We start from the raw sequence: 18,218 nt of genomic DNA, 5'->3' as shown, positions 1-18,218 counted from the left end.
ATCGATAAACGCATAATATGGGGATAGCGATAAATGATCTATCGTTTTTCTGGAGGTGGCAACGCGCTTCATTTTTTTGCTAGGCTTCATTTTCATTTTTAATTCTGAGGAGAAAAGTGTGTACAAAAAAAACAAAGCTGTAGTCCAAATCTTTGGTTATAAATCATAGCAGGTACATATGTAGGTTAATTAGAATTTTTACCCCGCCGCCATCTGCATCTTACTCTATATCCTAGATTGGAAACCTTACTTTTTCTGGCCAATATTGCTGATAGCTTTCGTTTGGGAAGATTATTTTCTGGAAAACCGGCGAGTTTTCAAATACCCATTTCTGGTGCCGGAGCACGTGCATACGTGAATTTTCGGTTGTCGTTGCCTTCTGGAATTGGCATTCGGACATTGAAAAGACACCGCCAACTAAACACCGGCAGTGCCACAACGTTTCTAAGTTAAGGCTTACGGTGCGGCCAAAGTGTCTCATTTCCCGAAAGGTGTCCTAACCTTCGGTGAACCGGATTTTTTGTACGGCAAGGTTTTAAAGGCAGTGGCCTACCTAACCTTCTGTCGCTGCTGACCCAGACAAAGTTTGTCTGTTAGCCAAATTCTGGATACTGCTTGCTGCTGCCCTATTTAGCGCATTCCATGTGACCACCTCGAAAGCTCCTACAATTTTTTTTTAAATTACCCTCGTTTTGAACGAAATCTTTAAGTCCTGATATTTTCATTTCTGATCTTATTATTAAATTTTAATTCCTAATCAAGTTAAACGAAAAAAAAAAAGAGAATGTAAATAAGTCAAATATTGAATCAATTAAAGTCTCGTTAAGGTTATATTAAATAATTCAAGTCGAGAGTAACGTAAAATAGAGTAAATGTAAAAGCAAAGTGAGTGAACGGAGTTTAATGGTGGTCATAAAGCGCGAAGGAGAAATCATCATATAAACACCCTCCCACAGTGCATCGATGGAAGGCCTTTCAGCGAATAAACTATGGGGTAAGTGCCTAGTGTATTAAGCAGTATCAATTCGGCGACTTTCAACCAAGTTTTTGCGAACTATGGAGGATGGTAGTCAATTGATACTCTGATTTGTTGATGTAATTTCTGTTTCAGCGTTTTGTGATCAACCAGATAGTTAAATTAAAAAAAAAAAAAAATTGATTTTCGTAAATAATGTTTGACTTGAAGAGAAATTAAAGCAATGAGTGAATTTGTGCGACTTGAAAATTTAAAATAACTTTAAAGAATTTAAAAAACAAAAAAAAAAAAAGATAAAAGAGAACTTGAAATAAGATGAATAATTACAAAAAAAAAAAATGTTAACTGTATTCATTTAATATTCCTTCTATATTTTTTTTTCTATTCTATAATCTTCTACAATAATTAACAATGTGTAACTAGTAAGCTCTCTTTTATACTGCTAGTTTTAGTCTCTCTTATTCAATAGTTTGATTAACTTTGCGTTCCTTTGTTTTGCAAGTCGGAAAGTTCAGAATCTCAAAATGTTGAGTCATACCAGACCAGCTGTTTAAAATTAGTCTGTAAATATTTCTTTAAAATTTATTGTGTACAACAAGAAATGCTTCTATCTGAAATTATAATGAATTTGAATATGATTGCTTAAGCTTTCTAATTAATTTTCCTAGTGATATGGGTACATGAGTTGATATCGATCAGTTTTTGTGAATCTTTACAAATGCCAATAAAGATTCATGGTTGGGAGGGTATAGAACTGATAAGGTCCATCTACATCTTGACCTCAGTAACCGCTAGCTTGTGAACAAAAGGATACACCATCATTTCTTTTGTCGTTTTTTATTAACATGAATTCCCTACTGTTTTCGTAAGTATTTTCTGCCAGTCCTTCTATTTTCATTTAAAGTTAGTTTCAGTAGAGATCCTAATAAAATTAAATTTTATAATTAAAGGTAGAGATTCATCAAACAACCCCCCCCACCCCGCAAGAGCTACGGAACCAGAGGATCTCGAATCTGCTGCAATTCACCTACCGCCTTCTTTTGGTTATCGATAGCTTTATCGTCGCTGTGATAGGAGAACCGATTACATAAAAATTTATGGCGCGCAACGAGAAACCGAATAGGAAGGTTACACATGGCTTCCGTAAAAAGTGTCAAACTGATGTTATTTATACTGACTTTAGTAAGGCTTTTGATACAGTTGATCATTCTATGCTTCTCGCGAAACCTAACATCATGGGTTTTTTCCCAAAACTGTTGGCTTGGTTTAAGTCGTATCTTATTGGCAGAACCCAAAAGGTGTCTTTTCGTTCCTCGATATATAAAATGTTTGAGTTACGTCAGGTGTACCCCAAGGCAGTCATCTGGACCCACTGTTATTTACATTGTTTATAAATGATTTGCCTTTGGCCTTGGCTCATTCACGCGTGCTCATGTTTGCGGATGACGTCAATATTTGTTATTCCTGTAATGATCCTTCTTTCCAACAGTACTTGCAATCAGACCTCGATGTATTCTGTGATTAATGCCACGTTAATAAATTACACCTTAATGCCTCTAAGTGTTCTTTTATGACTTTCAGTCGTTTGTCTCCGTTCCTAGCTCATTACTCTATTAAGTCTGTTCTGTTAGATTGTGTACCATCATTCAAAGACTTAGGCGTTATGTTTGACCGTAAACTTTCATTAAATGTTCATATTTCTTCAATTGTCAATAAAACATGCAGCCTTCTTGGCTTCATTAAACGTTGGGCCAAAGAATTTGATGATCCCTATGTAACAAAGGTTTTATACACTTCGTTAGTTCGTCCTACTCTAGAATATTGCTCGCCAGTGTGGAACCCGCAATATGATGTTCACCAGCGTAGTATTGAGTCGGTACAGAAGCAATTCCTTAAGTTTGCGTTACGCGGTCTTAATTGGGACCCGAGTCTTCGCCTACCTTCTTATTCTGACAGACTTCTTCTTATTAATCTTCCTTCACTTTACAACAGTAGGCTCGTTTTTTGGCATTCTCTTTCTCCATAAACTAGATTCGCTATATTTTTGTGTTCCCTCACGTCGGACCAGAAACTTTTTTCCTATTCACCTTAGTAGATGTCTGACTAACTACTCTTCACGAACCTTTTCGTGTTCTTAGCGAATTTTTTGACAACCTTTCTCACCTTATTTCTCCTTATCTTTCTGCCACTTTCTGTCAATATTCTGGACTTGAATTGTCTGCAACTCATCCCTGACCACACTGGTTGTGAATCGGGGCATAAGCTGGCACCTTGTGCAAATAAAACACCTCCACCGGGTCGGGGATGTTTAGTTCTATATAAAGCTAAGCTATCTTCTTCATTTAATTACTATCTGCCTTTAGCTTAAGCTGTTTTGTCGACCGCTGTGTTAGTTGACGTAAATAAATAAATAAATATATAAATAAATAGTTACTTTAAATAAAATGTTAATTGGCCATACAATTTTTACATTCCAAACTGTTTTTCTGTAACTTAATTCATCAATGCACAGAAAAAACATTCAAAATATTTTCATTTCTGTTGCTTCTCAATTTGTCAATCAATTTGTCCCAACCTGAGCAGCATCTTTCTAACATCTCGCTTAAGTATGTTCCTGTGTGAAAGCTTCAATTACACATGCCGACAAGATTTTTGGTGACCTCAAAAGTGTCGGCCTGTGTTATCAAGGAACACATTTCCACTTCTATGTGAAAAATTCATGCACTGTTATCGACCGATCGTTCCTATAGTCATCATATAGTTTTAATATAATGATTATAAATGATTAATATATAAATATATTTTAATATATAATAACAAATATTAATGGCTAAAAAAATAACAAAGTTATTGAAAAAAGTCACTGGTCTTTTTTTAATGTGAGCTATATGGTGGTCCAAATTAGTCCTTACATTAGAACTTAGGTAAAAAATAAAAACAAAAAATATCAAAGAAGTTAAATTCGGCTTTGCCGAAATTTATATACCCTTGCAGTCCTTGACAATAATAATTTTACATGCTCAAAATTTGTTTTCTGCAACTTAATTCATCATTATACAAACAAAACAATTTTACTCTTGTTACTACAATGTGTTCTTCTTCTTCCCTCATTCCCTAAGCAAAGCAACTCACGCATAAACATACAATCTATGTAGCGTTGCGTCTGTGTGTGTATGCATGTGCTCTGTTGATTTGATGATGACGTAGTAGGCAGCAAGCAGCGCTGCCGGTAGCGATTGAATCGATTTACATTGACTGTAACTTGTGTTCTATTGGGTAGATCGGGTGATCGGATTGAAATTTTGGGAACTCATGTTTTATATCCAATTCTATCACATTAGCACATTTCATGGGAATACTCCAATATTTATGAAATTTTTTTTGAAAATGTTTACGCTAGAGCTTTATGATATAGTGGTCCGATCCTGACAATTTTCATACTTGATCTGCACCAGATAATAAAAAGCACACAAGCTACAAGCAAAACAATTTTACTCTTTATACTACAATTTATTCTTCTTCTTCCCTCGTTCCCTTAGCGAAGCAACGCATACAAGTTAATATTCTTTCCATTCAGTACCAGTCGCCTCGGAATTTCAGGGGACATGCCATACAAATTTGCGGCGACATTTAGCATTGTGTGTCCTAGCGCCTCGGACATTCTATCGATTTTTCGTCGACATATCGCCGGAATTTCCTCTGAAGACGAATAACAAATGACATGTCGACGGAATGTCCCAGCAAAATAGTGGTTGAGTTTCCAATCGAAGTAGCGGCGACATGTCGACGCAATGTCCCAGCGAAATTATAGCTCGGATTTACAATCGACATTGCGGCGACATTGTCGATGGAATATCCCCGAATTTTCCCAAAAATAAATAAAAACTTGATTTGATTTGGTTTTTTAACACGCATTAGTTTTTATTTAATAACATATGTATACATTTAAATTTGTTTATTTTTATTCTTAAATATATTACATTATATTTACATTTTTCTTTACTTTTTTCTTTACTGCTTTACTTCTTCCAATTTTTTTTTTTCAAATGAGAAATATATATGTATATTTATGTACAATGACGACATTAGCTCGTTCGGGTGCCTTCGGCTAACCTCAGCATGAAATGCGCTGGCAGAATTTTTTTCTGTCGACGTCAGTGGTTCGGAATATGTGGCGATTTTGTCCCCGGCGATATTTGGTACTGAAGGGTTACTTGTGCGATGTCACCAAGTCGTCGTCGCGACGTCCGCCCGTGTAGCGTTGTCAGCGGAGAAGCGATTGCATGGGAAGCAGAAATATAGTTGCAGGTTTGTTGCCCATGCAGAATTTAGGCCGATGACTTAAATTACACATACAGTTTATGTAGCGTTGCGTGTGTGTGTATATGCATGTGCTCTGTTGATGACGTATGACGTAGTAAACAGCAAGCAGCGCTGCCGGCAGACCTGGGAGCAAAGCAGAGATTATTATATTGACTGTAACTTGTGTTATATTTATCCGATCGGATCGGTCGGAAACGTCTCTTTCTGTGCATTACAATATCTGACCAATTTTATAATACCCTATACAGGGGTATAATAACAAAGAGAGATCCATGAGATGATTTAAGCGACGAATTTAAGTAGAGAGAACGCTAAGGTGTTAAATATTTAAACGAAATAAGACTACAAAAGCTAAAAAATTCATGATACATACTCAAACTCAACAAAATTATTTGTATACCCTTGCAGAGGGTATTACAAAATTTGTTCAGATGTTCGTAACGCACAGAAGGAGGCAGCATGAGAAGCTGAGTTGACAGTCGACCGTCTGTCCGCCCATCCGTCGGTTCGTATGCGTTTTACTCAGCCATCTTAAGAGCTATTGAAATGAAAGTTCATATTTGAGCTACTTATAACCCGAGTAGGATAAAGTATAAAAATTGTCAGGCTCAGACCACTAAATCATATAGTTATTTAGGAAAAATAGGTGAAGTTAGAGTATGAAATTTACATATATATTACATACATTTCAATTAGATAGAACACAAGTTACAGTCAATATAAATCGGTTCAATCGCTGCCGGCAGCGCTGCCGCTACTACTTCATTACTCAAAACAACAGAGCAACGCTACATAAAATGTATGTGTATCCGCTACAATCGCGACAATCATGTAAAAGGGAAAGAAGAACAAGAAATGGAAATGATTCTTGGAAAGTTTTGTCTGTGCATTGCTAAATTTAGTTACAAGAATAGAGTTTGAAAAATGTAAAAGTATTATGACCAAGGACAGGTATATAAACTTCGGCAAAATTGATTTTCGTAAATAATGTTTGACTTGAAGAGAAATTAAAGCAATGAGTGAATTTGTGCGACTTGAAAATTTAAAATAACTTTAAAGAATTTAAAAAACAAAAAAAAAAAAAATAAAGATAAAAGAGAACTTGAAATAAGATGAATAATTACAAAAAAAAAAATGTTAACTGTATTCATTTAATATTCCTTCTATATTTTTTTTTCTATTCTATAATCTTCTACAATAATTAACAATGTGTAACTAGTAAGCTCTCTTTTATACTGCTAGTTTTAGTCTCTCTTATTCAATAGTTTGATTAACTTTGCGTTCCATTGTTTTGCAAGTCGGAAAGTTCAGAATCTCAAAATGTTGAGTCATACCAGACCAGCTGTTTAAAATTAGTCTGTAAATATTTCTTTAAAATTTATTGTGTATGAATAGGGATTCCGGAGGAGAAGAATAACCCAATCTTCATTCGTTGAATTCAAAATATGAACTGATTTTATTAACACAAGTATTGAGTTTATATAGGGAATCTTAGGCTCTAGGAGGTAACAATTGTTCTTAAAATATCTTATCCTAATGAGACTCAAACCCAAGATTTCGGGGGTTGAAAATTATTATTATTTTGGGCACGGCTTCGGCCACTTGACATCCTGCCGTTGTGATCTTTTGGTTTAGTTTAGAATTTCAAGTGTTTTTCTACAATGTGTGTGGCTGATTGTAATTCTAGTCATATGCTAGATTACTTGTTTGTGACAAAAGTACAGTTGTATTATGTTTTCTTTAGTGCATCTGATTTGGTGAAGCCGCTTCAGATGAACACGATGTTTATTCTTAAACAGTGTACAACAAGAAATGCTTCTATCTGAAATTATAATGAATTTGAATATGATTGCTTAAGCTTTCTAATTAATTTTCCTAGTGATATGGGTACATGAGTTGATATCGATCAGTTTTTGGGAATCTTTACAAATGCCAATAAAGATTCATGGTTGGGAGGGTATAGAACTGATAAGGTCCATCTATATCTTGACCTCAGTAACCGCTAGCTTGTGAACAAAAGGATACACCATCATTTCTTTTGTCGTTTTTTATTAACATGAATTCCCTACTGTTTTCGTAAGTATTTTCTGCCAGTCCTTCTATTTTCATTTAAAGTTAGTTTCAGTAGAGATCCTAATAAAATTAAATTTTATAATTAAAGGTAGAGATTCAGCAAACAACCCCCCCCCACCCCGCAAGAGCTACGGAACCAGAGGATCTCGAATCTGCTGCAATTCACCTACCGCCTTCTTTTGGTTATCGATAGCTTTATCGTCGCTGTGATAGGAGAACCGATTACATAAAAATTTATGGCGCGCAACGAGAAACCGAATAGGAAGGTTACACATGGCTTCCGTAAAAAGTGTCAAACTGATGTTATTTATACTGACTTTAGTAAGGCTTTTGATACAGTTGATCATTCTATGCTTCTCGCGAAACCTAACATCATGGGTTTTTTCCCAAAACTGTTGGCTTGGTTTAAGTCGTATCTTATTGGCAGAACCCAAAAGGTGTCTTTTCGTTCCTCGATATATAAAATGTTTGAGTTACGTCAGGTGTACCCCAAGGCAGTCATCTGGACCCACTGTTATTTACATTGTTTATAAATGATTTGCCTTTGGCCTTGGCTCATTCACGCGTGCTCATGTTTGCGGATGACGTCAATATTTGTTATTCCTGTAATGATCCTTCTTTCCAACAGGACTTGCAATCAGACCTCGATGCATTCTGTGATTAATGCCACGTTAATAAATTACACCTTAATGCCTCTAAGTGTTCTTTTATGACTTTCAGTCGTTTGTCTCCGTTCCTAGCTCATTACTCTATTAAGTCTGTTCTGTTAGATTGTGTACCATCATTCAAAGACTTAGGCGTTATGTTTGACCGTAAACTTTCATTAAATGTTCATATTTCTTCAATTGTCAATAAAACATGCAGCCTTCTTGGCTTCATTAAACGTTGGGCCAAAGAATTTGATGATCCCTATGTAACAAAGGTTTTATACACTTCGTTAGTTCGTCCTACTCTAGAATATTGCTCGCCAGTGTGGAACCCGCAATATGATGTTCACCAGCGTAGTATTGAATCGGTACAGAAGCAATTCCTTAAGTTTGCGTTACGCGGTCTTAATTGGGACCCGAGTCTTCGCCTACCTTCTTATTCTGACAGACTTCTTCTTATTAATCTTCCTTCACTTTACAACAGTAGGCTCGTTTTTTGGCATTCTCTTTCTCCATAAACTAGATTCGCTATATTTTTGTGTTCCCTCACGTCGGACCAGAAACTTTTTTCCTATTCACCTTAGTAGATGTCTGACTAACTACTCTTCACGAACCTTTTCGTGTTCTTAGCGAATTTTTTGACAACCTTTCTCACCTTATTTCTCCTTATCTTTCTGCCACTTTCTGTCAATATTCTGGACTTGAATTGTCTGCAACTCATCCCTGACCACACTGGTTGTGAATCGGGGCATAAGCTGGCACCTTGTGCAAATAAAACACCTCCACCGGGTCGGGGATCTTTAGTTCTATATAAAGCTAAGCTATCTTCTTCATTTAATTACTATCTGCCTTTAGCTTAAGCTGTTTTGTCGACCGCTGTGTTAGTTGACGTAAATAAATAAATAAATATATAAATAAATAGTTACTTTAAATAAAATGTTAATTGGCCATACAATTTTTACATTCCAAACTGTTTTTCTGTAACTTAATTCATCAATGCACAGAAAAAACATTCAAAATATTTTCATTTCTGTTGCTTCTCAATTTGTCAATCAATTTGTCCCAACCTGAGCAGCATCTTTCTAACATCTCGCTTAAGTATGTTCCTGTGTGAAAGCTTCAATTACACATGCCGACAAGATTTTTGGTGACCTCAAAAGTGTCGGCCTGTGTTATCAAGGAACACATTTCCACTTCTATGTGAAAAATTCATGCACTGTTATCGACCGATCGTTCCTATAGTCATCATATAGTTTTAATATAATGATTATAAATGATTAATATATAAATATATTTTAATATATAATAACAAATATTAATGGCTAAAAAAATAACAAAGTTATTGAAAAAAGTCACTGGTCTTTTTTTAATGTGAGCTATATGGTGGTCCAAATTAGTCCTTACATTAGAACTTAGGTAAAAAATAAAAACAAAAAATATCAAAGAAGTTAAATTCGGCTTTGCCGAAATTTATATACCCTTGCAGTCCTTGACAATAATAATTTTACATGCTCAAAATTTGTTTTCTGCAACTTAATTCATCATTATACAGACAAAACAATTTTACTCTTGTTACTACAATGTGTTCTTCTTCTTCCCTCATTCCCTAAGCAAAGCAACTCACGCATAAACATACAATCTATGTAGCGTTGCGTCTGTGTGTGTATGCATGTGCTCTGTTGATTTGATGATGACGTAGTAGGCAGCAAGCAGCGCTGCCGGTAGCGATTGAATCGATTTACATTGACTGTAACTTGTGTTCTATTGGGTAGATCGGGTGATCGGATTGAAATTTTGGGAACTCATGTTTTATATCCAATTCTATCACATTAGCACATTTCATGGGAATACTCCAATATTTATGAAATTTTTTTGAAAATGTTTACGCTAGAGCTTTATGATATAGTGGTCCGATCCTGACAATTTTCATACTTGATCTGCACCAGATAATAAAAAGCACACAAGCTACAAGCAAAACAATTTTACTCTTTATACTACAATTTATTCTTCTTCTTCCCTCGTTCCCTTAGCGAAGCAACGCATACAAGTTAATATTCTTTCCATTCAGTACCAGTCGCCTCGGAATTTCAGGGGACATGCCATACAAATTTGCGGCGACATTTAGCATTGTGTGTCCTAGCGCCTCGGACATTCTATCGATTTTTCGTCGACATATCGCCGGAATTTCCTCTGAAGACGAATAACAAATGACATGTCGACGGAATGTCCCAGCAAAATAGTGGTTGAGTTTCCAATCGAAGTAGCGGCGACATGTCGACGCAATGTCCCAGCGAAATTATAGCTCGGATTTACAATCGACATTGCGGCGACATTGTCGATGGAATATCCCCGAATTTTCCCAAAAATAAATAAAAACTTGATTTGATTTGGTTTTTTAACACGCATTAGTTTTTATTTAATAACATATGTATACATTTAAATTTGTTTATTTTTATTCTTAAATATATTACATTATATTTACATTTTTCTTTACTTTTTTCTTTACTGCTTTACTTCTTCCAATTTTTTTTTTTCAAATGAGAAATATATATGTATATTTATGTACAATGACGACATTAGCTCGTTCGGGTGCCTTCGGCTAACCTCAGCATGAAATGCGCTGGCAGAATTTTTTTCTGTCGACGTCAGTGGTTCGGAATATGTGGCGATTTTGTCCCCGGCGATATTTGGTACTGAAGGGTTACTTGTGCGATGTCACCAAGTCGTCGTCGCGACGTCCGCCCGTGTAGCGTTGTCAGCGGAGAAGCGATTGCATGGGAAGCAGAAATATAGTTGCAGGTTTGTTGCCCATGCAGAATTTAGGCCGATGACTTAAATTACACATACAGTTTATGTAGCGTTGCGTGTGTGTGTATATGCATGTGCTCTGTTGATGACGTATGACGTAGTAAACAGCAAGCAGCGCTGCCGGCAGACCTGGGAGCAAAGCAGAGATTATTATATTGACTGTAACTTGTGTTATATTTATCCGATCGGATCGGTCGGAAACGTCTCTTTCTGTGCATTACAATATCTGACCAATTTTATAATACCCTATACAGGGGTATAATAACAAAGAGAGATCCATGAGATGATTTAAGCGACGAATTTAAGTAGAGAGAACGCTAAGGTGTTAAATATTTAAACGAAATAAGACTACAAAAGCTAAAAAATTCATGATACATACTCAAACTCAACAAAATTATTTGTATACCCTTGCAGAGGGTATTACAAAATTTGTTCAGATGTTCGTAACGCACAGAAGGAGGCAGCATGAGAAGCTGAGTTGACAGTCGACCGTCTGTCCGCCTATCCGTCGGTTCGTATGCGTTTTACTCAGCCATCTTAAGAGCTATTGAAATGAAAGTTCATATTTGAGCTACTTATAACCCGAGTAGGATAAAGTATAAAAATTGTCAGGCTCAGACCACTAAATCATATAGTTATTTAGGAAAAATAGGTGAAGTTAGAGTATGAAATTTACATATATATTACATACATTTCAATTAGATAGAACACAAGTTACAGTCAATATAAATCGGTTCAATCGCTGCCGGCAGCGCTGCCGCTACTACTTCATTACTCAAAACAACAGAGCAACGCTACATAAAATGTATGTGTATCCGCTACAATCGCGACAATCATGTAAAAGGGAAAGAAGAACAAGAAATGGAAATGATTCTTGGAAAGTTTTGTCTGTGCATTGCTAAATTTAGTTACAAGAATAGAGTTTGAAAAATGTAAAAGTATTATGACCAAGGACAGGTATATAAACTTCGGCACAGTCGAAGTTAGCTTCTTTGATAAAAATGTGTAAATGGACTAGATATTAAAATGAAGTAAGTAAGTCGGCTCGCTGACTTGGGTATACCATACACAAGGTGAAACAAATATTTCAAATTTCGAAAACCAAATGTATGTCTATTAAATTGTTTTTACATGTTTCATATATATGCTATCTCGCTCACTCTACAAACACACGAGCACTCTGGCGCCGCCACTAGCCAACGGCCAATTTTACCTTTATGGATCGCGTAGTAAAATACGTTCATACGCATATTTTGCATGTTTCTAGTCCGATTTCAATAAAATTTGGTAGTTTGGTAGAAATAGATGGGATTAATTAGGCTGCCGAATTTGATCGTGATAGTCAAAAAACTACAGGAGGAAATAGGTTTTTTCTTAATTATGGAGGCGGAAGTGGGCGTGAAAAAATGTATACCCTGCGCGCAAACTAAGCCAGTACATACTAAATTTGGTGACTTTAGCTTTGTTAGTTTTTGCTAAAATCAGTTTTGTTTAATTTGCGGGGGCGGAAGTCGGCGTGGCAAAAGGTAAATGTTTACTATTACTACTCGGGCCCAAAACGCGCTTAAACTACATAATTTTGGTATGAAAGTATAAAATCACGAAAGAGAAAAATTGCACGAGCACGACCTCAGGTGCGCCTTGGGGATTTATTTCGTAGTTTTTGAGTAATTAACAAAAGAAAATTAATATTTTTGGCGGGACTATAGCTAAAAGTAGCTGTTTCCGGCTAAAAAAGCTGTTCAATTTTGAGATGGTGTTGCCAAATGCCGAATTTTGGACACTCGAATACGCGGGCATTTTGAATCTTTTGTTCGCACTATTCTCAACAAACGAAAATATTGTTGAGTTTACAATATTTCTTGATTTTATAGAACAAATATAGTTTAGAATACAATATTCGGATGCCGTAGCAGCCGAATATTCCTCGACTTTAGAGTTTAGATTAAAATATTTGGCTACCAGGGCAGTCAAACAGCGCGCCAAATAAAAAATAGCGTTTGACAACACTGAAATCTAGCTTTACCCGATTTTTCCACTTTTAAACACTGAAATCTCGAGTAGTAATAGTAAACATTTACCATATTTACTACAGCTACTCGAGATTTCAGTGTTGAAAACTCGGCTAAAGCTATTATCAGTGTTGTCAAACGCTATTTGGCAACACCATCTCAAAATTGAACAGCTTTTTTAGCCGGAAAAAGCTACTTCTAGCTATAGTCCCGCTAAAAATATTAATTTTCTTTTGTTAATTAGTCAAAAACTACGAAATAAATCGCCAAGGCGCACTTGAGGTCGTGCTCGTGCAATTTTTCTCTTTCGTTTGATACCAAAATTATGTAGTTTAAGCGCGTTTTGGGCCCGAGTAGTAATAGTAAACATTTACCGCTTTTTTTAGCCGGAAAAGCTACTTTTAGCTATAGTCCCGCTTAAAATATTAATTTTCTTTTGTTAATTAGTCAAAAACTACGATATAAATCGCCAAGGCGCACCTGAGGTCGTGCTCGTGGAATTTTTCTCTTTCATTTGATACCAAAATTATGTAGTTTAAGCGCGTTTTGGGCCCGAGTAGCAACAATTAGTTTCTGCGCGCTAACTAAACGAGTATACAAACCAAATTTGATGGCTGTAGCTGTTATACTTTTTAAGAAAAAAAGTTTTATGTGATTCCTGGGGGCGTAAGGGGTCGTGCTCAAAATTCCAATTAACTCTATACATTAAACACTTACATTCTACACGAGTATACATACCAAATTTGGTGGCTCTCTTATAGCGTCCGAGATCTGCGTGTTCATAACGGACGGACGGACCGACATGGCTAGATCGACTCGGCTGTTGATCCTGATCAAGAATATATATACTTTATAGGGTCGGAGAAGCTTCCTTCTACCTGTTACATATGTACATTTTAGCGACTTTAACATGGCTAGATCGACTCGGCTGTTGATCCTGATCAAGAATATATATACTTTATAGGGTCGGAGAAGCTTCCTTCTACCTGTTACATATGTACATTTTAGCGACTTTAACATACCATTTCACCCTATGCACTATGGGAAAAAATTACGATATCTTGGCATTAATCAAATTTTTTTGTTGTCTCAAATCGCCAAACAAATATTTTTTCCCAATTCTAAATTCATTAGATAGAATCAAAATATTTTTTTTTAATTTTTGTTGACTACCCCTATTATTTGATAATTTTACAAAGTCAGCTGATTTAGAGTTGCATTGCAGCGTGAAAAAGCGCGCCAAATAGATCGCAACTTTTCAGCTGTATTAAATTTGTTTGTTAATCGCATAAATTAAAAGTTACTATGGAAAAAGTTAATAAAGGTATGCATAATAAGTGTCCGAAGTGATTTTGTATACTTCTGTTTTTGTGTAACTGTGCAATGTGTTGTTCATTCGTATTTTTAGCTTAACCCTAACAAATATGTTTGTGTTCTGTGGAGTATTTCTTTAACTGTCCTCGCTAGGCCTCGGCAGTTTTACTTAAGGGTAATTAACTAAACCTTATACTATAAGGTCCAATTAACAACTTTTGCCCGTTTTTGCCCTTTTTCCTGAAAATTGACATGTTGTATGTGCGCTTAAGTTTAGACGCTCAGTGCTGCTCGAAATTTGGAGCTGCAACAACTGCCAAGAAGACGCTGTAATATCGTTTATTGCCGAATCTTTTAACAACAATGTGAATGAAGATCTTCAAAAAATTATCCAAAAAGAAGTCGAGGAATTTATTCACTACATAAAAAATGTTTGTTGAAATACAATCGAATGTTAGATCGATTTAAAGTTAAACATTCTACTTGGCTTGATGGCAATGTTGTAATTACTTTTGGTGAGCACGTGACGTCTCCAAATAAAGCTGGACGTAAATGTTTAAATTATGAAAATGCAGGATGTCGTTTAAAAAGAAAGTTAGCATCAGAGCTCGCGTCAAAGGAAAATTACGAAACTCCACTCTTAATACACGCTGCTTCTATTTCGGCAAGAAAATCGAATAAAAAAGATGTTGCTTTCTTATTAAACAAAACTACGGGTGATGAAGGACTTAACATTAGCGATGTTAGAAAAAAACTTGAAGCAAATCCGCTGAACCCAATCAGCCCGGAAAGAGCGTTGGCGTTCCTCATAGAAAATGGGTTGACGAAACAGCAATACATAAACATCAAATTGTTGAATAAACAGCATGGATCTGATATTTATCCTCCGTACCTAGAAGTTGCGAAAGCCAAGCTAAAATGCAGACCATCCGGAATCCGTATTTCCGAAACAAAAGCGGAAGTTTCTTTACAACACTTACTGGATCATACTACGGACCGTATTTTTACTATGCAAGAGGAGGTTCTCGAGACTTTATCGGACATATCGTATTGTAAATTAATAGTTAGCTATGGATTTGATGGTTCAACAGGCCAAAGCTGCTACAAAAATTTCAATTTGATGAACCTACTTCTCTGGACCATTCTTTGTTTGTAACAACAATCATTCCGTTGAAACTCATTGATGAATTGAAACGAGTAATATGGATTAATAGGACACCCCAGTCTGTTAGATTCTGTCGGCCATTAAAACTGGAATTTGCCAAGGAAAGCTCGGACCTTATTCTTAATGAAAAATCCAATTTGGTCAATCAGATTACAAATCTTGAAGATCATTTGTATATTTACAAAAACAAAATAAAGCATACGAAATACGATATGCATTGCACGCTTATTGATGGCAAAGTCTTAAACATTTTAACTGGCACCAACTCACGCCAGTCCTGTTCTTTGTGTGGAGCCAAGCCGACTCAATTATTACATACAAAAAATATTAATTCGTCAATATTTAATGTTAAAAGCGAGAATTTACAATATGGAATTAGCCCACTTCAAGCGTGGATTAGATTTTTTGAATTTGTTTTAAATGTATCCTATAGAATTCATATAAAAAAGTGGCACGTCAAAGGTATGGACAAAGAGCTTGTACAGTTACGCAAGCAGCACATTCAAGAAAACTTGTGGTCAGAATTAGGTCTTAATGTAAGAAAGCCAAAACAGAACGGCAGTGGTAGTAGCAATGATGGCAATACAGCTAGGAGGGCTTTTTGTAATACCAAACTGTTTTCAGATATTTTAAAAATTAATTCTGAAATTATAAAGAATTTTTATATAATATTAATTGCAATATCTTCCGAATTTAAGATTAATGTCGAAAAATTCAAAGACTTCTGCGCCCACACTTTCGAGTTTTACATGAAATTGTATGATTGGTACCCAATGTCACCGACAGTACACAAAGTATTGGTACACGGACACCAAATAATGAATAAATGCATAGTTCCTGTCGGAGTGCTTGGAGAGAACGCATCTGAGGCCAGAAATAACATAGACAAGAATGACAGAAGATCTCATGCAAGAAAATGCAGTAGATTGGATAACATAACCGATGTTTTTAACAGAGCATTAGACTCGTCGGATCCTCTATTATCCAGCCTCTGCCTAAATGAACACCAAAAATTAAATAAAAAAATGAATATTCCGAATGAAGTTGTTGCGCTACTTGAATCTCCCGATCATATTTTGAAAAATCATGAAGGTGATTCAAGTGACGAATGGACAGAAGATGAGGATATTGCATTTGATATTGAATTAGAAGAAGAATGTTACTAATTTTAGTTATAAATAAAAAACATGTTACTAAAATATTTTTGTTGTAATATTAATATAAGAAACATAATATAAAAACAACAAAAAATTAAAAGAAGTGTCAAATTCTTACTAACGGCAAAAAATATCAAGTGCAACTCTTCATATTTAGATTTATTTATTGATTAGATTTTGCTTACACACTTGGTAAAGGAAAAAAATTATAGGGATCAGGATCAAATTGAAAAAACAAAAAAAATCCGAAATTAAATTAAAGTCTGACGAACATTAAAAAAAAAAATGCATGTCTCTAGCTCATTATTTTTAATTAATGCCAAAAAAAATTGGATTTCTTCCCATAGTGCTATGGGTGTATGGTATAAAAAATGAATTTAGCAATAGCGCTTTTCTTTGGTATGGTGGTAGTGTGGCCAGGGAAATTTAACTTGGGCAGCAGGGGCTGAGCAGTAAAAAATGTAAATTTTGCGAGTCGACGCACACAAAAATCTGTGTGTCCTTTGTTTTATGATGGGGCATAAACGAACTTTAATTATGGAATTCTGAACCTCAACTTTAATTCATGAAGGTTTGAATTGTGTATAAAATTTTTAGCTAGCTTTTTATTGTTTATATTAGCGCTGTGTTATTAATGTGGATGCGCCTTGTCAACAATAGATAAATTCTTCGATGCAGAAAGTGCCGTTGCAGAATGGTTCTTCGGCTGCTGCTTCTGATTGTCACGCCAAAAGTCAGTGCTAGTGCTGGAGTCCTGAAATCTTTTGAAAACTCGTTAAAATCCAATGTAAACCAATCTATTAAAACTACTTACCCTTCGATGTTTTTATTTAACTTATCTATACTCATTAGAATGTGTATTGCAGGTATACGACGTTTCACAATAATTTCTTCAAGACCGTTCATTTGGGGTTTCCAATACTCCTCAACACTGTGAAATAGTTCGGTCTTAAATAGCATGCGATGTGGTTGATTAATTGGAACTTACTTCGTATAGGACATGCGGGTCACCTGGTAGAGTGGTTGTCGTTGTTTCAGAATCTCGGCACAGGAAATGGTCTTGACAACACCCCCCGCCTGAGCCACTCCATACTAACATACGGTATTCTCCCTTATTTAAAGAAGAGTGAACATATTCCACCACATTTCTAACTTTTGTGCCACCTTTAACCTTTTAAGACCAAACAAATATTTCTCTTTCTTTTTAGGAGATCTTTTTGTTAGACACTTACCTGCATCCATAAAAAATCCTTTGAATTCTTTGGGATACAATCATGAAAAGGAAGGTCATCTTTGGTCAATTCCTGCTCTAAGTTTTCTGATTTACTATAATGCATCATTTTTTATATTAATATTCTAATATAGAATATTATTGTTTTAATATTAGTGTACTCGAGTTTTGGAAAATATCTGAAAGAAACGTTCACACAAAAATTTTTTTTAAAACATTAAATTTCTAAAAATCAAATTTAAATTGTTAAATAAATCACTCTAGTCTCTAATAATTTAGTACAAACAAATTTTAAATCTTTTTGTTTTCGAAAATTTGGTTTAAAAAAATAAGCAATACATCGAAAGATAACTTTCCTCTATACAATACAAAAATAATGAAAATAGGGTTAAAGGATTTCATGTTATTTATTTATTCATTAAAATTTAAGGTACTACCTGTATCCCTCTAAGCTGCTACAAAAAGAGTCTGAACTCGAAGTTAGCACACTCAAATTAGTAAACACTCGTAAA

General features: G+C 35.3%; 2 protein-coding genes across 3 annotated transcripts in view; one reads left to right on the top strand and one right to left on the bottom strand.

Moving 5' to 3' along the window:
* The first annotated feature begins 754 nt into the window (after window positions 1-754).
* Tdc2 (Tyrosine decarboxylase 2) overlaps window positions 755-18,218 on the top strand; it is a 48,386-nt gene continuing 30,922 nt past the window's right edge. Inside the window, exon 1 of one of the 2 annotated variants that reach the window (XM_068287572.1) lies at window positions 755-994. In XM_068287572.1, the coding sequence (XP_068143673.1) occupies window positions 964-994 (31 nt within the window). In that variant the 5' untranslated portion in view covers window positions 755-963. Of the gene's footprint in view, window positions 995-14,052; window positions 14,164-18,218 lie in introns of those variants that run through there. The other variant, XM_068287573.1, reaches the window with a different exon arrangement.
* The window catches only part of Rpp25 (ribonuclease P protein subunit Rpp25), a 64,321-nt gene continuing 63,156 nt past the window's right edge, over window positions 17,054-18,218 (bottom strand). The window contains 5 exon segments of the mRNA XM_068287575.1: window positions 17,054-17,236; window positions 17,290-17,406; window positions 17,464-17,549; window positions 17,551-17,646; window positions 17,708-17,885. Coding sequence (XP_068143676.1) covers window positions 17,107-17,236; window positions 17,290-17,406; window positions 17,464-17,549; window positions 17,551-17,646; window positions 17,708-17,815 — 537 coding nt within the window. The 5' untranslated portion in view covers window positions 17,816-17,885 and the 3' untranslated portion in view covers window positions 17,054-17,106.

This window comes from Drosophila tropicalis, unplaced genomic scaffold (genome assembly GCF_018151085.1).
Source record: "Drosophila tropicalis isolate 14030-0801.00 unplaced genomic scaffold, ASM1815108v1 contig_573, whole genome shotgun sequence".
Lineage (NCBI taxonomy): Eukaryota > Metazoa > Arthropoda > Insecta > Diptera > Drosophilidae > Drosophila > Drosophila tropicalis.
This window is presented reverse-complemented; position numbering and strand designations above follow the sequence as displayed.